The following is a 25440-nucleotide window of genomic DNA, read 5'->3' on the forward strand; positions in this document are numbered from 1 at the left end:
TGTTATCTTTCTTCTCAGATCCAAAGCTTCTAAAACCATTGACTACTGGAAGTCTCAGAACTCAAATTTAATTTATAATTTCTTCAGAGAAGCCAGCTGGGTAACATTAAGAACAATGTTTATTCACACCACTCAATTCAGTCTCCAACTGGATTCCTTAAAGATGCACCATGGCACAATGAATAATATGCCATTTTAGCTTTCCGCAATTATACATGTGATAGCCTTATTATCAAGTAGCTTCAATGGTTTGTGGTATTACTCATATTTAGAGATTTAAATCTCATTTAAAAATACATGATTTATTAAAATATAAAATGATGTTTTCTATAAACATTTCCACTCAAAAAACATTTAAACACCTGATATAATTTGTAAGTCATTTAGAGCCATCCTCCCCCTTTGATTACAAGAGATAAAACATACAACATACTGTAGGTTTATTTTTATTCAAAAAGTTACTGTCTCAAGACATAAATACAAATCAGAAAACAGTACAATTAGGACAATAGAATGTGGAGGACAACAGGTTAGAGTAATATATAAAACATTTTAGCTGGTTGAAAACAAAGCTGTAAGAACTGCTTTCACAAAGAAGTACTCCTTTCAAGAGTGAGAAAAAAAAATCAACTTAGGTTTGAAATCATATATACAGTCCTCTCAGCAGTTCTAGTAAATGCAGTGGTGTGTAAAACAACATATGCAATACTTTTGCACATAACAATATTTGTTGATGGAAAAATCTGTTAGACAAGTCTGGTTTCATTTGTTATTAACCAGGATTTAATATAATAATTGAATTTTATCCTGATCTTTTAGCTAACCTATGGTTTTTGGCTACCACAGCCCAATGCTTGTTGATTTCTGATTCTAAAATCTGGAAGCCTTTTGGTTTTCACTCATCTGAAGATATTGTTGTATTGCAAGCATATTAAGGCATGGAATGATTAAAATAATATACCTCAAGAACTGAGAGACGACTGACAAAAGATACACATGTAATATAAGTTAATATTTTGTTTTAAACGATGTCTAGCTGCCTAAGCCTCGCAAAATGAGTTGGATGTCAAAATGGCAAGTAGCCACTTTCTGTTTTAAACTAATTCAATTTGTGAAAGGACATAATGAAGTTTAAAGCTTAGCTTTCAAAGAATATTATGGGTTATGAATTCTATTATCCCATCTAATTTACATACAGAGGAAATGTACTGTAACCTGTTAGAAGTATCTTTAACCTGAAGACTGCTTGCAAAGACAGATAGATAAAACAATATAAAATACAAATTTAAAAATCATTTTAAAGCATGAACACTCATGCTTTTCTATTTTTAAACATTGTTAAACTTTCAATATATTTCTGAAACCTCATAATTTTAAGTTGGAATTTAAAAGTAAGAAAAAACTAAACAAACTGCGCAATTATAAAATCAGCACCAATTTATATATATATATAATTTTATTTAAAATTTAGATCCCTATTCCCACACTCTAATAAGCTGTATAATTTTTGTTTAGAATTTTTCTGCAAACATACTACAATAAGCTTCTTTTATTTGGAGACAAAATACAGTGGCACTACTGGAAGGAATATCACAACATTACATTTTTATCTTAAAGGACAAGCAAACTTCCAGGGTTGATAAATGGGATAAGCATATGTTTGAGACTGGTTACCTTCTGGCAGTTCACTGCATCTGGATATTTCTGAAAAGTATAGAGAAGCTCTTGGATTTTAAAAATATCTTAAAATACATTTTAGATGAAAAAATTGTAAAAGTTCTGCTTATAAGTTTAACTTTTCTCCACAATTACAATATTTAAAACAAAGTTTTGATTGGTGTTTTAAGCATTTAAATTTAGAATGCTAAAAACAATTCTATCCTACAATTTCAGTGTCAGGGAATAAACCATCCTTAACTTCTGATTCTTGGATGTAAACAGAAATCCAGCAGAGGTCATCGTTACTTAATACAACCAGTAAATACATGTGAGAGATTTCTTATCTGTACCAAATGCCTCTTCAGATTGTTATGTTTTGTAAAAAAGCATGAAATAAATTGATTTCAAAGCCAACTAACAGCGCATAAATAAAATATTTACTTTCTAAGAAAAACTGTAGCTTATCATCAAATTGTTTACTTGTCCTTTACTTTTTCAGGCAAACAAAACTGCCCCTTCAATTCATTTGATCTTGGTAAGCATAAGCATTTTGTATTCTCCTTAGAGAAAAATCTGTACAGGATTTCATTGTATTTCACACTTTACTTTAAAATTTCTTCTTCCACTTAGAAAATGACTTCACCACAGATTTAATTGTGTACTGGCATTAAAACATTGACACTCCAAGAACCTAATAAGAGAGAAAAAAATTCATTAGTACAGCCATTCATTTCTTTACAAAAACATAATGTTTTACATTAATCTTTTGTTGTTGTTGTTGTTAGACAGGATGGTTTACTACTGTGTGTGTGTGGGGGGGGGGCATTTTTGTTGTTGTTGTTTTTTGCCAGTCCTGGGGCTTGAACTCAGGGCCTGAGCACTGTCCCTGGCTTCTTTTTGCTCAAGGTTAGCACTCTACCACTTGAGCCACAGCACCACTTCTAGCTCCTTCTATATATAGATGTGGTGCTGAGGAATTGAACCTAGGGTTTCATGTATACGAGGCAAGCACTCTTGCCACTAGGCCATATCCCCAGCCCCTTAACATTAATCTTTTATATTACATAAAATGCTAATAAACCATTCTCTTCAGATACATAGCCCAAAATTCATGTGACTGTAAAATAATAATAGCTTCAGAACTAGTGAAGATGGCAAGTGATTTACAAAGAACTTTGTCTTATTGTATTTATACACATTCCTAAAGCCCTGAAGATCGATATGCACTCAACATTTGTTGAGTGAACAAATGAACATGCTTCCTGATACACACTTCTGGCATGGAGAGTCACTGTAATGTCTCTAAGAAAGTCTTATGAACATGTGCATTTGTCTGAAGTGGGTAGTTTTCAAAAAGGCATTTCAACATGCAGATAAAAAAAAAAAAGAAGAAGACAAGTATATAGCTAAAACAGGAAGCTTTCTTTAGAAAATCTGACCTGGGGCTGGGGATATGGCCTAGTGGCAAGAGTGCTTGCCTCGTATACGTGAGGCCCTGGGTTCAATTCCCCAGCACCACATATACAGAAAACGGCCAGAAGTGGAGCTGTGGCTCAAGTGGCAGAGTGCTAGCCTTGAGCAAAAAGAAGCCAGGGACAGTGCCCAGGCCCTGAGTCCAAGGCCCAGGACTGGCCAAAAAAAAAAGAAAATCTGACCTGAGTTAATGAAGAGAATTATATATTGTAAGAAAGCAAGGAAGTAAGGTAAAATGTAGGCAAAATAACCTACATTGATAATTTTCTATGCATTCCAGTTGGAAAAAGAATTGTTAGGTAAAACCTAATAATTACTTGTCACTAAAAGTAAAAGCAGGTGGTGAATAGCTATTAATTGCGTCTTGTTCATTAAACCAGTGTGGCACATAATTTTTGGTGTATAATCTAAGTTAGGTGTTTCAATTAAAATTCTAGCACTTAATAGGACAATTAAGCAATACTTCAAAATACTGTAATTACTAGCTGGTAAGAACTCCTAGCAAAGCCAGAAGTAATGAGCTGAGATTGAGATGACAAAGGACTCTAAGTCAAATATAACTTGAATGAAAATTAGAAACTTGTAATTCTTTAAATCTGAAGAAACCTGTACTTTCAAGCCAGGAAAAGAAGTATCTGCTTCCAGCATTTTTGTAGTAAATTACCAAGTAAAGTGTTGAGAATCTCCAGTAATGAAAACAAAGAGGATTTATATACCCTACGTCATACAACTCCCATTAACCACTACTACGTATCCTTCTTATTCCCTGCTTGGAAAAAAGTTTCAGGGTTCTCTTTGGTTTGTCAGAATCAAAAGAGTCTAGATGGTTATACTAAAGAGGCCTAGATAATATTTAAGGGTTCTTTCTGATCAAAACACTATTTTGACTCTGGGTAAGGAAAGATCTGATGAAAGGATAAAATTTTAACTAGTCAATCCTTAGTGCAGAGTGGAGCTATCGGATGAACTTGTGTTCTTTCCAAAGTGCCTGACTAGAAAGCATTTGGAGATCTGAAATTCTTTCTGCTCTTTTGCACAGACTAGAAAATTAAATTAGCTCCATTAAACTGAACCCTTCCTTTATCAATTTTATGGGATGAATAAATCTTGTATCCAAATGTAAAGTCAATTATATCATAAATCTACAATCTGATGCATATGCAACCCTAAAATGATATGGCCTGTTTTTTTCTTTTATTACCACTCTTAGATAATGTGAAAATCATGTTATGAAAGGCATACTTATGATTTATTAGTAGTAACCTGGATTATCTATGTAGTAAGGTACACTGAATTAAGTTCACTTAGAATTTGAGAATATCAGAACTGGGCATTAAGAGATTTAAATTCTAGTTTTTACTTTGATGACTCACTTGTCAAAAGCTTGAATTGTACTAGATTTTATTAATACAATCAAATTTTCTGTTATCCTATTTAATTACTAAGATATGGTTGAGACACTATAGCATATGCAAACTCAGCTGGACACCAGTGTCTCACATCTGTAATTTTAGCTACTCAGAAAACAGATCTGAGGATCAAAGTTTGAAGCCATCCTAGGCAGAATAGTTATAAGATTCTATCCCTAGTCAACCAGCAAAAAAGCTGAACTGGAGGTATGGCTCAAATAGTAAAGTATCAGCTATGAAAAGGATGAAAATCCAAGTGAGAAAGTGTGAGGCCCTGCATACAAAATCCTGTTCTATCATAAAAACAAGTGAAAGTAAATAAACTCATACAAATTTTAAAAGTAATACAACAGACTCCTAAAGGTACCTGAAACCTTAAGGATTACTGAGCACTCAGTTATGTACCTGCTGCCATCATGTGGTAATGCTATAAAATTACAGATTTGATACATATCTTTATTTTAGTAGTAAAAGCAGCTAAAATAATAAATTAATAAAAAGGCCTTTTGGTTACAACATATTCAAGATACATGGAAATGCCATAAAGTTGCTATAAGTAACAAGTAATTAGTAGGTCCCTATTTTTTACCAACTTGAGGTTATAATTTTCTGTTTATCAAATATCAAAAACTACACCCATTTTATAACACTGCTTTACTTTTGTTTTTTGTTTTTGTGGGTTTTTTTGCCCCGGGCTTCATGTATACGAAGCAAGCACTCTAGCCCATATTCCCAGCCTCTACTGCTGCGTTTCTATAGAACATCTTTTTGCAAATCTAGCATGTAACTATGGAAACAAATGCTTACAGTTCTGACATTAGATGAATATATAAAAGTATGGGAAGTTCTAACTGTTCCTATCAATTTTGAGTATGATAAATCATTTCAATTTCCTAATTAATTTTCTTGGTGTTTCATCGAAATGAGGTCTGGTTTTAGTTTCTGCAAGTATACATAGTACCAACAGTTTGGATTATTTAAAGAACTAGGGTTAGGGGCTGGGAATGTGGCTTAGTGGTAGAGTGCTTGCCTAGCATGCATGAAGCCCTGGGTTCAATTCTTCAGCACCACATATATAGAAAAAAGCTGGAAGTGGCGCTGTGGCTCAAGTGGTAGGGCAAAGAAGCCAGGGACAGTGCTCAGGCCCCAGTCCAAGCCCCAGGACTGGCCAAAAAAAAAACAAAACAAAACAGAACTGGGGTTAATTTACTACCCTGACACTTATTCATTGCATAACTTTAGTAAGTCGCCAAACCATCTCTCTGTTATCTGTTTACTTAATTATAAAAGTAAGAATCTTGTCATCTTTCTCACAAGGTAGCTGGAAGGATCAAAATAAATCATGGTTAGAACAGTGTCAAATATCAGCTTTTGTACTTCCATTTTGAATGGATAGCCAGGGCATACTAGAATATGTAATTGTAGGGACAGGGGAGTGTCTTACTTATCACTAAACTTCTACCTCAATAAAGTATTAAACGAATGCATTTCATAACTACTTAAAAAGATTACTTTATATCCCTCATCACAATAATGCTTATTTAGCAAATTGGGAAGATACATTATTCTAGATAATCAGGAAAACCAGATACTTCAATATGCACTTAAACTATAACATTATGGGTAGGACAGGTCCCCACTGTTCTTTAAAGCCTTGCTACTCAAAAGAATGCTCTGGGGCTGGGGATATGGCCTAGTGGCAAGAGTGCCTGCCTCACATACATGAGGCCCTGGGTTCGATTCCCCAGCACCACATATACAGAAAATGGCCAGAAGTGGCGCTGTGGCTCAAGCGCTAGCCTTGAGCAAAAAGAAGCCAGGGACAGTGCTCAGGCCCTGAGTCCAAGCCCCAGGAATCGCCAAAAAGAAAAAGAAATGCTCTGTTGACCTAACTTGAAGCATCAACAGCACTGTTAAATGATGCAGAATCTAAGGCCAACCTTCTAGGCCTACTGAGGCAGAAACTAGTTAATTTCATAAGATCTCCAGCTGTCTCATTAGAGAATAAAAGAGAGATAGCTACTCAACTATGAAATTCTATCGTTTGGGTCAAATATCTGGCTTCATTAATGTTAGTGTGAATTAGTTTGTATTTCCAAGAGCATAAATTTTTTAAAAGTTAAAGGCTTTCAGGAGCTCCCTGACTACCATGTGAACTACCATGTGAACAATGAAAGGGAGAAATGGTGGCTCACAGGATGAACAGGAGGAAGTATTAGGACGAATGGGTCAGCACCAAAAAGTGACATGGAAGAGCATATAAATATTTATTCATTCAACAAAGTTAAATACCAACTATAGTAGGAAGAACTCAAAATGAACAAAATCAATAGTGCTTTCAAGGAGCTTGTATTACAATGAAAGTACATATGACAATATAGACAAAGAGAATATAATACAAGATTCAGAAACTAAAATAAAGTATATGAAGTGTTAAAGGAAGCATGAATAAAATACCTATCTAGAGAAGTCAGTAAAATGTCAGTTACCAGAACTTAGTATTAAAGGAAGTATTCACTAGGAGGAAAAGAGAAGGGGTATTTCTGGCAGAAAGAAAAGCAAGGTATACAAAGTTATAGATAGAGACAAACTACCAACTTTGATGTAACTCGAATGGAATATACAATGCAATGGAAGAAAATGGCCAAGCTTAAGGTGGAGAAGGTTTTGTTTACCAAGCTAAGGAGTCAGTATTTTTTTTCTGAATGACAATGGAGGAAAACTTTACAAAAAAGACTTAGGGGAAAAAAAAGATCAGATGTGAGTTGTTGAAGGGTAATTCTGTAAGAGAAAAAGAGGAGTAAGATAGTAACATTTGTGAAGACTTTGCAAACAGTCCAAGTGATGACTGAGGCGGTTATGAGCCAAAGCACTGATGGGGAGAATATGGCACAAGGTACTAATATTTACAACAAAGAACAGTGGGTATTATGTTGCATGCCTACAGCCCCAGCACTTGGAAGGCGGAGGAAGTATCAACAGTTCAAGTGCTACATAATGAGTTCAAATACAGCCTGGAATATATAGTGGTATGTATAGTGAAACCCAATTTTAAGAAGCCAAAAAGAAAAAAAAAACTGAACTGCCTAACCTCTTGTTCAAGTTTTCACTCCCCATCTCTTTTGAGAAAGGTTACACTAGCCCAGATTGGCCTCAAAATTAAAGACTCTCCTGCCTCAGTGCTGGGATTACAGGTGTGCATCACCAGGCCCAGCAACAAATTCTTACTATCTTTCACATGCTTTTATATTACAATTAATCCTTTAGTCATTCTATCCATCCATATATGAACAGGAAGTCTTTCTGAAATACATTTTATTCCAAGCCACTCTCATGGAAAATTCTTTCACCGGAAATCCAAACCTACAGTAAAGTTCTAAATTGTTTAACATTCATATCCCAATTGGCTAAGGATTTGAAAGAATTGTGTGTCTGTGTGTCAATCCCGAGGCTTGAACTCTAGACCTGGGCACTGTCCTTTGGCTTTTTTGCTCAAGGCTAGCACTCTACTACTTAAGCCACAGCGCCATTTCCTGCTTTTCAGTGGTTAATTGGAGATAACAGTCTCACAAACTTTCCTGTCTATGCTGGTTTGGAACCAGAATTCTCAGATCTCAGCCTACTAGGCTTACAGGTATGAGCCTTGGGCACATGGATTGAAAGAAGTTTTAATCTGGTTACCAGTAACTGCATTCATCCTCCCCTGTGGAAATTTTACTTGCCAGCCTCTGTTTTCTCCACTCCAAATTGTTTTTATCCATTTTCATTATACTGCTGCCCCAACTCTTCAATCTCAAATGCAGTTATTACATATACTTTTGATTTTGCAATCCTGGGGAAAATTTAAATTAAACCTACTGATTCATCCATAATTGAGGCTGGATCAAAGAAGTCGGGCTTCAGTTCTGTTCGTTCTCGTCTGTTCTTTGATGGTGGCTAAGGAAGAAAAAGACAGTGAGTTGACATATGCTATATCTATAAACCAGATAACTTAAAAAATATTCATGTTAATTATCATTAGGTATATGATTACAAGTGCACTTTACATTATCTCAAATATTGTATACTCAAACTATACTCATCTGAAAAGTGCAAAAACAATTAATCCAAAAAAATTATTCTCGGGCAAAAACTAGAACTTTCATTTTACCTTAAAAATTCCTCTTCAAATTACCTTCCTTTAAAGATGCCAAATTATACTATTCTAAAGAGAAACCACATTAAATTACTTCTGCCTTTTAAGAAAAATATTCTATGATACACTAAAGCAAAGAATTACAGGACCTGGCTCATAAGTCTCAGTTTTTCTTAGTATTTTATTTCTTGTTCAAGGAATTGGCTTTTCAAACTTTACTATCCTCAATCCATTCAATTAACCTCACAAAGTTCAATGAGATAGCTGGAAAAATGAAAGATGTGTAAGTATTTTATGTATTGCCATGTGTGTAATTATTAATGATGTAATGATGTATTTACTGTTTCTTCAAGTTTAACTTTATTATCTGATACAAAAGCTTGTCCCAATAACAGGTCATCACTTTAATAGTATACTATTTTTTGTAATGGTGAGTAAACAGAAAACTATATTCTGGCAGAAGTTATTTTCCTGGAAACTATATTATTTTTAATAAATTTTGCATAATTTATTTTTCCTTTTTTAAATAAAAATTTAACTTTATTACCTGACTTCTGTAACTGCAACCCCTCAGTACATCACCTTCATCACAGCAATTTAAAAATTTTGTTAAAATAATTTTATTTCTGAAGGATCTAAGTTGAAAATCTTACTTCTGTAAGTTTCTTACCAAGTCTATATCCATCGTATCAAAATCCATTCCCTCGTTAAGATCCTCAATCCTTCCTTCTGAGGACATCATAACATCTTCAACAATTGGCTCTTCATCATCTTCCATTAGACTTGTACCACGCCGACTAGAGAAATATAAAACGAAGTGAAGATCTGAACCATGTCATGAATATGGAAAATATGTGGTTAAATATAAACTATAATGGAAAATGATGGAATTAAAGGTCAGGGAGAATGATTAGGCATTGATCATGTCATCGATGATGTCGAAATCCCAATGTCCACTTATTTAAAAATGCTAAGGATTTAGGTTTATTCTACCTTACACTTCTATACACTTAATTAATGTTCTGATAGGTCAGATACAAGGTTCAATGAGAATTTTCCACATGGGAACATATAAGATACCTCAAATCCTTTTTCAAAGTAGGCAGGGCACAAATTAATAAGCAAACATAAAACAGAGACCAAAGAAATGACATTTTTAGAATACATGTATTTTTATAATATATAATGCTCAATTTACCCATCACTCATTCATTCAGTATATGAAGTGCACCAGTGCTTATTCACTGACTCGCACTCTCAGTCACTCACTCACTCAGTGCCTGATCTGTGACTTCTGCTATGTCCTATGGATGCTAAAAAAAATAATTTAAGTAACACATGATTCCTGCCCCCAAGGAGCTCACAGACTATGAGAAAGTAAACAATTATGACAAAAAGCAGTACTGTGCATCAAGTGTTAAAAAGACATACTAAAAAGAAGTGACTCTCAACAGGAATAATGCAAAATGATACTTGAATCCATTGTACCCTTTGAAACTCAAAACTAAGACATTAAATCGAAAGGCAAAAGCAAAAGTTAAGACCAATAGCTCTGTTTGATCATATAATTATGGGGCAAACAAACTGAGTTCACAAGTTAGCCAGATCAGCACAAGTTGAGTGTGACTTTTGAGTTTCCCAGTTTGGCCAACACTCCATTAAAAGATCCCTTTACCATCATAAACTATGGAAATATCAATGGTTATTAATCAAATGCTTACAATGAATATAGTAATATGCTGGATAGCAAAAGAAATAAAGATAGAGCCAGGTGCTGGTGGCTAATGCCTCTAATCTTAGATACTCAGGAAGCTAAAATATGAGGATCACAGTCTGAAGCCAACCAGCATAGGAAAGTCTGTAAGACTATTTCCAATTAATCATCTAAAAGCCAAAAGTGGAATGGTGGCTCAGATGGTAGAGTACCATCCTTGAGCAAAAAAGCTAAGGGACAACACCTAGGCTCTGAGTTCAAACACCAGTACTACCACAGGCACATAAACGGCAAAGCTAATAAGACATGATAAATGATCCAGGATACTGTGACAAACATGTTGACAATGACAGTTCTGGATAATAAAAGGTAGTTTTACTATGTGATATCAACTACAACCGGGAAGTATTTTCAATTAAAGGGCAGATACTATTACAGTAAAATCACTATAAAACAAGTACTCTACAATCCCAGGCAACAAACTGCTTATGGAAAAACAACCAAAAATATCCTGGTAATAGTTGTTTAACTGAGACAATCTCTTTTAGTTGTCAGGGAGAGATTACCTGTAATTAGGAATTAAAACAATCTGTAAACAAAAAGAATGGTAATGGAATGCACTAGAGGATGTTGGAAACTGGTATTCTTTTGAAGCAAGAGGTATAAATCAAATGACTGCATAGCAGAATTTTACACTGCTTAATGATGGAGCGAAAACTAAGAAATTAGTTGGACCAAGCATAAAATAACCGAAGAAACAAAGAAAGAAGGACAAAACCAAGTGATATTAGCCAAGTGAGGATCAGAATCTATACCTGTAATAGAGAATATGTCTTGATAGAGGTTATCATGACCACTAGGAAGATAGCTAAAATGAATTTATACATGCCACCACTCATGGTAAATGATTGTTGCTGAAGAAAAGCTCATAAAACACTTAAGAGCAATAAATTAAAACAAAATGTAAATTAAAAAAAACAAGAGGGTAACCATTACTACTTCCTAGCATTAAAAAATACACATTTAGGTTATAATGATTTTAAACTCAAAACTATTAGAATCAACACACTTTCCTCTGTAAGCCAATCAAGACATATAAAAACACAATCTAAGCACCACTTCTTTGAAATTCATTTAGGAGACAAAGCTAACAAAGATCTCAGAAATCACTGTAATGTTCTCATACAGAATCCAGTAAAAATGAAGTATTTAAAAGAAAACTATAATCTTCCAGCACTGAATATTTATTCTGTCACTGAACATTGACTTAGCACCTTTTATTTGCCAAGCACCAATAGGAAATGAATGAGGTCCCTGCCCTTTAGGAGCTCACAGTCTATAGAGAAAGGGACAAACTCATACAGATATAATTACAATACAACATGGCAAGTACCGTAAGAAATTATGAATATCCACCGTGTTATGGGAGCATAGATGAGTGCAGCTTTATTTAATGTGATACCTGAGCTTGTTCTTGCACAAAGACTGTACCAGTTGCCAAGAATGAGATATGACAATATTAAAACATAAGCAAGGGCTCTATTTTGAAAAATCTCGCATGCCATGAGCTAAAGAAGTTTGAATTTTATCCAGCAGGCAATATGGAGCCATGGAAAAGTTTTAAGTAAGAGAGTTACATGGGTAAGATTTTACTCTAGAGTAGTAATTCTTGATGGCAATGTGAACAATGGAGTGGTAGGGAGCGTGAAGGGAGGGGTTTGGTGAGAGGATAAATGGGTGTTTTAGGGAAGAAAACCAGTTAGAAACCTAATACAATAGTTCAGGTAAGAAATGAGGGCCTGAACCAAGGTGGGAAAATCAATTAAAATATAACATAAATGTACTTTTAATTCTGTGTACCAAAATAAACAAGGACTCATATTTAAACTTTTTCCAACAGATCCACCTATAATTAATTGGTCCTCTAACTAACTAAGAAATATTTAACTTAAAACATTTTCTCTGTTGGAAAAGACCAATTTTTAGTTCCTTGATTATTTCAGCTTAGTTACTCTAGAGAGAGTTTGCTGAAATTTTAGCTACGGCACACATTGAAATATGTTAAAATGAATTAGTGAACTTCCTAGACTCAGACAATAAGGCACTCTCACTTACATGGCATGCTGAAGATTAGTTCGCAGTTTAACATAGCTCATTGCTGCTCTCTCCTGCTGTTGCCTTGCTTCCTCTTGTTGTCTTTGAGCTAACATCCATGTTACCTGCGTGCTTCAAGGAGAATTTTATTCTTCTTTTAATTTAACTTTTGTTCTATGTAATTAATAAAGTTCTAGTACACAAATGCTCAAATGTACTTACTTATAATCCAGAGGAGCTTGATGATGCTCAGTCTGCATAGGATAGACACTCATGAAGCTATCCTCAGGCCGTAATCTTTTGGGTTCTCTCATGATAGTGGAGGTGAGCTGCGGTGTCTGCATCATAACAGGTGTGTGCAGTGCTTGATCTCTGCTTAACCACATACTGTCACTACTACTGCTTTCTTCAGCTGAAATAGAACATTGACAGCAATGAAGTTCAGATGTCTAATATAACACATTCAGGTCAATAAACAGCTCTGTTGCTTTCCATATATAAATGTCCAGAATACAAATCTATGGAAGCAGTGTCTGCCCTACCTTAAGTCTAATTCTGAGGAAAGAGCACGCAGGCAATTATAATATCATATACAGTAGTAAGTCCTGGCAGAATGAGAATGAAAGAAGCACCGTTAACAGCTAACCAGAGCAAATTAAGTAGGGTATGGATCAAGTAGCCTTGGAAGGCTTGTCTAGGGGGAAAGAACTTAAGAGCACTAGACTTAAATCATACAAACCTGCTAATAACTGATAAAATGAAGAATAACTTTATATGGTTCAAGCTGCTCAATACTCTTTGGATATAAAGATCAAGAGTGATAAAGTGGAATTCTATATGTAGCCAGGTGAAGTGAACCTGCAACCTCTGCAGGACAAGAGGAATTTGAGTTCTGAGGACTGCCAGGTCTACATAAGCAAGGCATTGTTGTTTTTTTTTTTTTTTTGGGGGGGGGGGGGGAGACAGAAGTCTACATATAGAAAGTCTCATGATCTGTGCACTAAGATGACAGGAATCAGCTGGGTGCTGGTGTCTACACCGGTAATCCTAGCTACTCAAGAGGCTGAGATATGAAGATTACAATTCAAAGCCAGCCCAGCAGGAATGTCCATACCCAATTAACCACCAAAAGGCCGGAAGTAGAGCTCTAGGTAGTAAGTAGCATGGCAGGCTTGAGCACAAAAGTGCAGGGTCCTGAGTTACCAGTGTATGCATCCCACATATAGACCTAGACACAGACACAGCACCCTAAGACGACACATACATACACACCCTATACCCCAAGATGACAGGAACCCATTGTAGAACGTTTTATAGAATGGAAGCAATTTGGTGAGTTAAATGTTTCAATCAATGTGTGGAGGATGAACTTAAGTAAACAGGCCAGTTAGGAGAGTAAGAGTGGTCACCAATCTGTTAACCAGATCTTAACTATAAGGGGAATCACACTTCGATGGTACAAATTCTAAGTATCAAGTCATGTTTGGACAAAAGATTCTGAAACCACTTATTCATAAGATTATCATATTTAACACAGTGCATCTGATGACAAATGCTACATAAATTTTGTGAAAATTTAAAAATACAGTCCTAAGATTCTTTAAGCACTTCTCGTATTAACAGATATGGGACTGGGCCTGGTGGCATATACTTATAATCCCCACACTGGGAAGGCAGGAAGATTGACAGGGTTTTTTTTATTTGTTTGGTTTTTGCTGGTCCCAGGGCTTGAACTCTGGGCCTGGGCACTGTCCCTGAGCTCTACCACTTGAGCTACAGTGCCACTTCCTGCTTTTTGTGAGTAGTTTATTGGAGATAAGAGTTTCACGGACTTTCTTGCCCAGGCTGGATTTGAACCACAATCCTCAGATCTCAGCCTCCTGAGAAGCTAGGATTACAGGCATGAAGTACCAGCTCCAGGATGAAGAGAATTTTTTTGATGGAAGACTATCAAAAAAAAGGAGGACTATGTTTCTTTCCTCTGGAATTTCCAGCCCTAAGTCTTATGGAACATACAGATCCTAGATTTTTTTAAATACTAGCTTTTGGAACTCAGTGAAATGCTGATACTGAGAGGTGCTCTGGGTTTACTTTAAGTCAAATATGCTTCCATATGATTGCAGCCACCACTCAACACAACCATATAATATAATCACTACTATACCCTAAGTTTTGAGTTAGTTTATTACTCAGCAACAGTAAATAGTCTAAGGCCTGAGAAATGCTAATTTCTTTTAAAGGCTTCTGAAAATAGGAAAAGCCCCCAGATGCAAATAAAACCAATTTTAGGGGGGCTGGGGATGTGGCTTAGTGCACGAAGCCCTGGGTTCAATTCCTTAGCACCACATAAATAGAAAAAGCTGGAAGTGACACAGGGGTTCAAGAGGTAGAGTGCTTAGCCTTGAGCAAAAAGAAGCCAGGGGCAGTGCTTGGGCCCTGAGTTCAAGCCCCAGGACTGGCAAAAAAATTCTTAGAATGCTAGAATCCCAAGAACATCAAGCATCATAACCCATTCTTATCTTTAATGTAATATATAGCGCTGTGAATTTCTATCAAGTTCTTCCAGATTACTTCACCGAAATTCATAAGTTCTACTTGTCTAAGTCTCTTGCTCTGCGTCAAACTAGATAATCTGATCTCCCAGGAAAAACTAGTTCTTTCATGCTGAATCCATTTCCCTGTGCATATAGTATAAAACAGTGATAAAAGAAACAGGTACTTTAGAATGAGACTACCACGCTCTCCTACTGAACTTTGGAAAAGTTATTTTTTTTTGTGATAGCTCTCTCATCTGAAAAATGAAGATGTACCTGGAGAGTTGAGTTGATCAGCTTAGGTTTATGTTTGTAAAACACTTAAAGCACCACATTTACAAATGACTGACTGACTGACTGACACATTATGTGTGCTACTGTTGAACAATTCATACCAAATGAAAACTAGGGATCTTAATGACAATTCAGTTGGTCACCACCAGAATATAAACAATTAGCTATATCCTTACGGAGTGCAAGCTGCATGCCTTCAACCACTTTCCGTTTCCCTGTAGATGGTTTTGATTTTTTACTCCGTACAGTTGACCCCCGACTGCTGATTCCACTAATAACTGACATGGTGTCATCATCACCACCAGCTAGCAAAGAATTCCGGTAAGACATCAGTGGAAGCCACACATCTTCTCTTCGGAGTGACATCTGAAAGGTCATGAACTTTTCCAAGTAAACATACCTTAAAGAGAAGTAAAAACTGTTACCTTTGACACATAAAACTGCCAGTTCTACCACTCCCTTAGTTATGGGAACATAATGTGATCTTTTAGTCAGCAGGACACTGATGAGCAAGTTTATCTCTCACAATATTCTTACACTGAATGAAAAAATTCAGAGCACTTCATATTAACTTTTCTGAACTATCTACTATATCTCAGACACAGGAAATATGGAAAGATGAGTCATATATACTCCATATCTGTAAAAAAAAAATTTAGCCTGATGGAAGTCATAAATTTGATCAAAGCATCACAAGACTTATATATAACTTTACAATGAAAATTCAACTAACATTCATTTGACTTCTATTCACTAGGCATTTTTCTTTCAATTCCCTTATTATTCCTACCATTACATGGGAGAAACATTCTCTCCATTGTAAAGATAAGAAAAGCAATGATGGGGCTGGGGATACGGCCTAGTGGCAAGAGTGCTTGCCTCGTGTACATGAGGCCCTGGGTTCAATTCCCCAGCACCACATATACAGAAAATGGCCAGAAGTGGCGCTGTGGCTCAAGTGGCAGAGTGCTAGCCTTGAGCAAAAAGAAGCCAGGGACGGTGCTCAGGCCCTGAGTCCAAGCCCCAGGACTGGCCAAAAAAAAGAAAAATACCAAGAAAAGCAATGATAAGTTTAAGACTATGTACCCACAATAGTAGTAATAATAAGTAGCATAACTATGATTTACATATAATGATCTGATACTAAAGCTGAAGTATGTTTAGTAAAGACAACTATTTGTCAACTAATTGTAAAGTTCAATTCAAATATCTGTTGCCATTGAGGTCAATAATTCCATTTAATTCACCTTTACTAGCACAGTTACATACATAATGCTATGTAGTAACTGTTCAGTACTTCAATTTATAATATATTTCAGCCATAAGCAGTAAGTAGTAAATGCTCTCTAGTGTGGCTGAATAGGTTAGCAATCTGGGAATTATTACCAGTCTGATACAGAACACAAAGTTTGAGTTAAACTATTCTGGTAGAGAGATTTAGAGCCCTATACCCTCCATACACCTAGTAGAATATTACATATAAACTCGCACTGAAGTCATTCTTACTTCTCCTCCTCCTGCCCCAGAGGGTCCACTAACCTGAATTTGTTATTTATCATCTTCATGCATAGTGTTTGTATTATACATATAGATATAAGTGTCTATAAACATCAAAACACAAGACTGAAGAGCCTAATTTAAAATTTTGATTTGAATGCTATATGACATTGCAAAAGCAATCTATCTATTGAGTCATTTTCTTATAGATGAATATTTAGGTTGCTTTGCAATTTTCCCTATTCAAACAATGCAATATTTGACAATTTTGTGCACATGTTCACAAGTTTTTACAGATCGACTCGTAAATGAAATCACTAGATCATGAGGTAAGGTGCATCCTAAACTTCACTCAGTAAAGTCAAATGGCTCAACTAAGTGGTGTATTAATTTACACTGTTACCAGCAATGTATAAAAGCTTCCACTGTATGACATGCTTCACACTATGAGGCTTAATCTTTGCTAATGGATTACATAAGAAATATTATTTCATTGTTTATTTCATATTTTTCTGACTAATAGCAAATATGGAATTGTTTTTGTAAAGTGCCCTGGTCTTGCTATTTTGTCTAGATTGGCCCTGAACTGAGGGCTCAAGCAATCTTCCTCCATAAGCCTCTGAAATAATTGTGACTACAGACCTACACTGCTGTACCTGGCCAATGCAATTTTTAATTGCAATAAATTCATATAAAATAAAATGGACAGAAATTAAGAGTATAATTAAATCATTTTTAAAATGAAATGTATGTATATTACCCACACACTCTACAAGATGTAAAACATTCCCAAGACCCAAGAAGATATTCTAGTGTCTCTTCTCATTCAGTAAATCCAATCCTAAATATAACCCCAACTGTGGTTTCTATGACCACCACAGATTGGTTTTTGTTTTCTTTAGCATTTCATAGAAAATGAATATAGTCTTTAAATGCAAAATATTGGTGGATTTACACAAGAGATTATATGGTGAGATTATATTCATCCTCCCTTTTGCAACACTAAACTAAGGAGAGGGAATTCAAACCTAACTTTTGGATTTATCTCTCCTTAAGCCATGATTTTAGAAGACTAACCCAGAGAAGTTCCCTGTTAAATGGTCAGCTGAAAACAGGAAAGTTAAAGTGAAATGATTTTTTAAAATAATTTCCACTTTGCACTGAAGCCAGAGGTCAAGAAACAGAGTAACGAGGATGCTCTTGATGGATCCTCAATATTAAGGTCTTTTAAATGCTCCCTCCTCAGTTGAGCTATGGCAAGAATACATATTACAATACGTAAGGTATTCTTAACATCTCAAAGCCACAACTTCACGGGGAGGGAAATATACAGTATCAAATTTGAGTCTTATATAATAAAAGGTCACTATAATTCTCAAAATTATACAGCAGAAGGAAGTGGAGATGTGACTCAAGTGGTAGAGTGCCAGCAGAGAGAAAAAAGTACATAGCTGCTTAAGTATAAAGATTTTATTCTGTACATAATATAATCCTACAAATGTGGGTGAAAATCATCAAGTGTAATAGAAGCTCTTAATTCCAAAATCAATTTAAATATGACATTTCTAGCAAATACATACACTGTTCTTTTGTCTTGGCGGAGTAGTTTAGAAGAAAATTCACTGAGAATATCAAGAAACGCCAAATTTAAAGGTGGATGACTCTCCCCTTGTGGATTAGGCTCTTTAAAAGCAAATTCTATGCCATCTCTGCAAAGAAACAAAAATATAAGTAAATATGTAAGTAAATTTGTTATATAAGAACCTAGAAAGGAAATATCACTCAGCAATTTCTTTCTACTCCTAAAACATTTCTTCTGTCAAGCTTTTAACTTGAGGAATCAGAGAATAAGGAGGGTTTATGTGAGACTAAGCAAATGGTAACATTTTAGTTAACTTTTTAAAAAAATAAACAAAACATATACAAACCACTTACCCTTCAGTTAAATGTGGTTTGATATGTCTAGATTTCTGTATTTTGGTTTCATTTTGTTTTCTGACAAAGTCTTCTATGAAGCCCAAGCTAGCCAAAATTCTCTACCCTTCTCAAGTACTGTAGATAGGTGCATGCCATCACACCCAGTAGACATTCTTGTTTTTTAACAGTCCTGGGGCTTGTACTCAGGGCCTGAGCACCGTCCCTGGCTTCTTTTTACTCAAGGCTAGCACTCTGCCACTTGAGCCACAGCGCCACTTCTGGCTTTTTCTAAACATGTGGTGCTGAGGAATGAACCCAGGGCTTCACACATTGGAGGCAAGCACTTTACCACTGGCCCATATTCCCAACCCCTAGACATTCTTTACTCAGTATTCTTTCTCACATAAAAGAGGCCAAATTACATTGTTTTGTAACACATTATCAATCCAGGATCTTGAATATTTTATAGAACTAACATACACAGGACTAACTTAAAAACAATGCCTGTGGCTCACACCTACAATCATAGCTATTCAGGAGGTTAAGATCTGATGATAGCAATTCAAAGCCAACTCATCCTCAGGCAGGAAAGATTGTTGATACTCTTATCTCCTCTAAACTAACAAAAAAAAAAAAATCAGAAGTAGAGCTATAGTTCCAGGGATAGAGCACTAGCCTTGAGCATAAGAAGCTCAGGAACAGAGCCCAGGCTCTGATTTTAGGGGTGGGGGTGCCCCAAGCATAGTAATGAGTCAGGGGCCAACTTAATTAGATTTATGTGGAAATGTAAATACCTCATTTAATCAAGACAACAGCCAGCACTATGCTCTTTCAAAAATGTAACTGGGCTCATGTCCATAATCATAGCTACTCAGTAGACTGAAATCTGACAACAAATAACCAGTAAAAAGCTAGAAGTGGAAGTATGGGTCAAGTAATAGAGTGCCAACCATAAGAGAAAAAGTTCAGAAGAAGGTAACTGGGGAAAAATGCAGATATAACTGGGAAAGAAAGAAGGTTATAACATGAAGACAATCATATATTAATTCTCAAAATTACTAGATTCTGGTCCTTAAATATTACCAAAAATTGCCATCAATAAAGAAAAAGATCTGAAAAAGTGAATTTGATACTTTTATAGCAAGATGAAAGAGAAAGAAAATTAAAGTCAGGGAGATATGGGTAAAAGAAACAAGAAAAGGACATTTTCTGAGGGAAGACAATTTAAATAAACTTTTTCAAACTAAGTAAGCTACAGGAATGAGTAAGAGGACACAAAGTAGACAGATTTCAATCAAGAGTATTAAGCCTCTTAGAGCTCCCCCAAAACAAGATTCTTTAACCCATAGTTAATGAAGAGATTTAGTATACGAATGTTGGTTATGTTAAAGCTCTAAAGCATATCTGTGCTGTAAAAAGCATAATTGATTTTTAAATTACATATGTAATATAAAGGCAGATATATCCAAATTTGAAAAGGAGCAAAATATGCTAACAAAGAAGGTTGTAACTCAATACATGAGAACAAGTCATTATAAAATAAAAAAACAGGGTCATTCTCACTTTGGTGATGACCTACTTTCAGTCTATCAGAAATGTATTTGTTTCCTAACAAACTTTCCTATTACTTTTACAAAAATAATTTAAGTAGAAGAACTAGAAAAAAGGAAAAACTAGACAGAAAAGAATCAAACTTTAAATGCAGCCGTTAGAATATGACAAAAACTGAGTATAGACTTAGTAATGCCTGTTGAATATATGCAGTCTCATTTTCCATGATTCGTAAAGTTTTTGTACTGTTTTAACTGAAATAGTTTCTTATAAAGGCGCTTAGTCTTTATTAACATAACTGGTTCTTAAACTTAAAAGAAATAATAATATGGATTTTTAGACTACTGATTAATCTAGCTATTCTAAATGAAAAGGCTAGACGGACACGGACACAGACACGGACACGGACACGGACACACACACACAAATAACTTTTATGACTAAATACTACAGTGTTGAATAAAATATCTGGAGATTACTTGTGTAGCATGGCAATAGCTTCTCTTGTTTTCAGTTGATCAAGCCCAAAAGTTAAAGCAAAACGTCGAGCAAGTTCTTTTATGCCACTAAACGTTGAAGATGATCTATCAAAATTATAGCCATTTTCTTGTATCATTTCATTAAAAAGCTGTTGGAAACAAAGAGAAAGTATGTTAAAAGTTTTTCTGGGGGGCAAGATGGGGGATGGAAGGTGGGAGAAAAACAAGGGAGGGGTAACAAGTATAACAAGAAATGTACTCACTGCTTTACATATGGAACTCTAACCCCTCTATATCATCTTGACAATAAAATTAAATTAAAACAAAGTTTTTCTGGTGACTATGGGTTAGCATCTTTACAACTAAGATAATTTATATTTAAAATATTCAAAAAGCACACTGTTGATTATTTTAAAAATGGGACTTTTAAAACAACGATGTCCAAATGACCAAAATTGTCAGCACATAATGTATTTAAAATAGCGGGCTGGAAAGGCAATCCAACATAAGAGCTCAAACTGGGAGTATCAGGCCATCTTAGCTCTTACCATCACCAGTGGGCCACATATCTTGGGCAAGTCCTTTACACACCTTTAAAAGACTGCTGAAAACATTTGCCTCAACATTAACTTATACAATATATTTGATTATAAAAATTAGATCCAACACTAAATTATATGAAAATTTTAGCACAATGTCTGCTTTATACTCAATAATTTGTGTTGCTTATTCTATTGCCTACAAAACTTACAGCTTTTCCCCCAAGATATAATCTTTAAAAAATCTGTATAATCTTATTAATGAAACCCTAACAAGTCCTGTCAGCTTTTATTTTCCTTGCTCTCTGAAGTAGTATGCCTGAGCTGATTTTGCCTCAGATTAAAGATAAAGATAACTCAAAACAAATAAATAAAATAGCGGGCTGGGAATATGGCCTAGTGGCAAGAGTGCTTGCCTCATATACATGAAGCCCTAGGTTCGATTCCTCAGCACCACATATATAGAAAATGGCCAGAAGTGGCACTGTGGCTCAAGTGGCAGAGTGCTAGCTTTGAGCAAAAAGAAACCAGGGGAAGTGCTCAGGCCCTGAGTCCTAGGCCCAGGACTGGCAAAAAAAAAAAAAAAAAAAAAAAGATCATTAACAATGTTATAAACTCTAGGTTATTATTGTCAGATTGCTGTTCTGCTGGTATTAGGTATTAACAGAGCATATAAATAAAGACAAAAAAAACCCACTGAACTATATTTGTTTGTTTAGCACTAATAGGATGAAAGTCATGGCATCAAAAATGTTAAGTGTTACATCCTCACATCAAGAACCTTCACTATAAAGTAGTCCAAGTAGAATTTGATGTCCCTTGAAGAAGCAATTCTAATTACAGAAGACAACAATATCCAATAGACATAATGATAGTATTAATGTAGAATAAACATACTGTGTACAAATATGCATATGAATTTATGTAGAATACTTATACTACATGCAAACAATGTTTCGGGCCAGTCAAAATGGCTCATGCCTATGATCTTAGTTACAAGAGGTAGAGATCAGGAGAACTGAGGTTTAAGGTTAGCCTGAGCAAAAGAAAAGGTTCATGGGACCCCAAAGAAATTAACAAGCGGGCTGGGAATATGGCCTAGTGGCAAGAATGCTTGTCTCCTATACATGAAGCCCTGGGTTCAATTCCCCAGCACCACATATACAGAAAATGGCCAGAAGTGGTGCTGTGGCTCAAGTGGCAGAGTGCTAGCCTTGAGCAAAAAAAGAAGCCAGGGACAGTGCTCAGGCCCAGAGTCCAAGCCCAGGACTGGCAAAAAAAAAGAAATTAACAAGCTAGGCATGGCTTGACTTTCCTGTGACCCCATAGATGGGATAGTAGTCTGTGGTCAGCTCAGCATGACCATGAACAATAACTAAAGAAAAAAGGCTGAGGATAAGGCTCAAGTGGTAGAGTAAACTACCTAGTAAGCCTCTGAGTTAAAACCCCAATATCTTCAAACAAAATGTTTTAGTGCTAAAAATTTGCAAAAAAATTGTTTAAAAAAAGAGAACAACCTCAGCTGGGTGCTGGTCGCTAACACATGTAACCCTGCTACCAAAAGTGAGAGCTGAGAATCAAAGCCAGCTGGTCAGGAAAGTTGCAGAAAACCAGCAGTGGCTCAAAAAAATAAACAAAAACACCTCACAGTGTCAAACAAAAAGAGATTCAGGTTTAATTATGGTCTATCCATAAAACAGAATATTACAAAGTTATTAAAATGTATAAGTACTCTAGGTAAATATCCAATAAAAATAAAATCTATTTTGATGAGTTCTCTGTACTCCTGTGCTCATTGCAGGTATATTCACAACAGCTGAGATATACAATTAATCTGTCTATTATTGGAAGAATAAAAAAAAAGTGGCAGCCTGGCACTGGTGGCTCACGCCTGTAATCCTAGCTACTCAGGAAGCTGAGATCTGAGGATCATGGTTCGAAGTCAGCTCAGGCAGAAAAGCCCATGAGACTCTTACCTCCTATCAACAACCAAGAAGCCAGAAGTGGACTAGTAGCTCAAGTGATAAAAGCACTAGCTCTGAGCAAATTAACAAAAGGCTAAGCACCCAAACTCTGAGTTCAAACCCTGAGACTGAAAAACACAAAAATGGCACGTGTATATGTGCTTATGAGTGAGCATATGCATAAAAATATTTAGCCTTCAAATAAAAAAGTTATGTAATTTGCAGAACCATGGATGAACCAAGAGATTACATTACATTAGAGAAATATGTCAGGAACTGAAAGAAAAATACCATATAAATCTCACTAACATTGAAGTCATAGAAGCAAAGAGTACAATGACAGTTCCTACCAGCTAGGGGAAAGAAGAGGGAACTAGGAAGGGAGGGGGGGGAATTGTTGGCTGAAGCATACAATTTTCAAGTAGGACGGATGAGTTCTGAAGACCCACTCTACAATTATGCTGAGCACAGTTAAGAATAAGGGAATGAAGAAGCTCAGTAGTATAGCACTCATCTAGCATGAGCAAGATGCTAGGTTTTAACCCAGAAGAGAACATAACGTACTCACACATACACACACGTGTGCAAGTGCACACATTGTACACTTGAACATCATTCATGTTTTTATCTTAAATGCTTTTGCCACAAAAAGTATTTTGTGAGGTAATGCATTCAGCAATTAGGTAGATTTAATACATATGTACACACTTATATACCAAAATGTCATGTAGTTTGCCACAAATGTGTGCTTAGGTGTATATGTATGCGTGTACTTAAACGCAATCTTTAAAATCTTAAGTTTTATCACTTCTAAATGAATCTTCAAATTTTCAAATGAAATTAACAACTTTCATGCTAACATTTCTAAGAAGCAAGAAAGCTCATCAAGGCCAGTTAAGGCAGCTCATACTTGTAGTCCCAGGTACATGATCAAGTGATCACTGTTCAACTCAGGCAAAAAAAAAGCCCAATAAACAAAGCCAGGTGTGGTGGGGTAGGCTATAATACTCTATATTGGGGTGGCATAAGCAAAGAGTGTAGTCTGACTCCAGTCCCAGGAGGAAATATGAGATCCTACCTAAAATATAATCTAAAGGTAAAAATGCTGAAAGTATGGTTCAAGTGGTAGGACACCTGTCTGTAAAGCAGGAGATCTCAAGTTCAATCTACAGTATTGCCCAAAACACCAACTTGAATTGAAACGGATTGAAGGTGTTTTATATGCAAATTTTATCTCTAAAGGCAAAGTATTCTACACCTTTAATCTGGTAAGTCTGCCTTTCCATTATCAAAACAAAACTGATTTGTATTCTGGTTATAAAAGTCATATATTGTTCATTAAAACAACTTTAGAAATATATAAAATGAGCCAGGCACCAGTGGCTCATGCGTATATTTGTGGCTACTCAGGAGGCTCAGATCTGAGGATCTTGGTTCAAAGCTAGCTCGGGCAGGAAAGTCCATGAGATTCTTATCTCCAATTAACCATCAGAAAATCAGAAGTGGTGCTGTGGTTCAAGTGACAGAGCACTAGCCTGGAGTTGAAGAGCTCAGTGACAGCGCCCAGGCCCAGAGTTCAAGCCACATGGCTAAATAAATAAATAAATGGATCCCTTTTCCTTTTATTCTCATACCTATGGTGATTTATACATTAAATAAATATATATCTACATTAACTTTGAATACAACATGCATAATAAGGCAATTCAGAAATACACAACATATTGAATATTCTATTAAAGGGCTTTTGAATTATTGCTAATTTCTTCCTAGTATAAAAGAGCTTCTATGTAAAATTTTTTACACACTTTTAGACCTTCACCTTGTTCCACCTTGGATAAACTTAAAAGAGAATTTCTGCCTCAAATGACATGGCTACAAATTTTTGCATGTCAAGTTGATTGTTTTGTATTTCACATCTATAAAGTATTCACTGAACCTTTTGTCCAGCTTTAACTGCTACTTAACTATTAAGTGTTAATTATGCTAACTAAAGCTGGTACTCACCTGTTGCAAACTGAGAATAAGGGTCTTAGCACACTGAATTTTGTCAATTTGCCTCGTTTTACTCATTGTTTCTTTGATTATATCTCCATAATCATTGTAATACTAGAAAAGAAATAGGCATAAATTAGAGCTTTATCTCTTAAAATTATTTGACAATAAGACTAATTTGAGGCT

At 35.6% G+C, this 25440-nt stretch overlaps 1 protein-coding gene across 9 annotated transcripts in view; it reads right to left on the reverse strand.

Annotated features, from left to right (window-relative positions):
• Positions 1-423: 423 nt before the first annotated feature.
• Stag2 (stromal antigen 2) overlaps positions 424-25440 on the reverse strand; it is a 133944-nt gene continuing 108927 nt past the window's right edge. For 6 of the 9 annotated variants that reach the window (XM_048336812.1, XM_048336814.1, XM_048336811.1 and 3 more), the window contains exons 26-34: positions 25267-25368; positions 20757-20905; positions 18390-18518; positions 15489-15712; positions 12707-12896; positions 12506-12616; positions 9347-9473; positions 8400-8477; positions 424-2350 (exon numbers count right to left, since the gene is read on the reverse strand). In XM_048336812.1, coding sequence (XP_048192769.1) covers positions 2327-2350; positions 8400-8477; positions 9347-9473; positions 12506-12616; positions 12707-12896; positions 15489-15712; positions 18390-18518; positions 20757-20905; positions 25267-25368 — 1134 coding nt within the window. In that variant the 3' untranslated portion in view covers positions 424-2326. The remainder of the gene's footprint in view (positions 2351-8399; positions 8478-9346; positions 9474-12505; positions 12617-12706; positions 12897-15488; positions 15713-18389; positions 18519-20756; positions 20906-25266; positions 25369-25440) is intronic. The other 3 variants (XM_048336817.1, XM_048336818.1, XM_048336816.1) reach the window with 1 other exon arrangement.

Source organism: Perognathus longimembris, chromosome 28 (assembly GCF_023159225.1).
Source record: "Perognathus longimembris pacificus isolate PPM17 chromosome 28, ASM2315922v1, whole genome shotgun sequence".
Taxonomy (NCBI): Eukaryota; Metazoa; Chordata; class Mammalia; order Rodentia; family Heteromyidae; genus Perognathus; species Perognathus longimembris.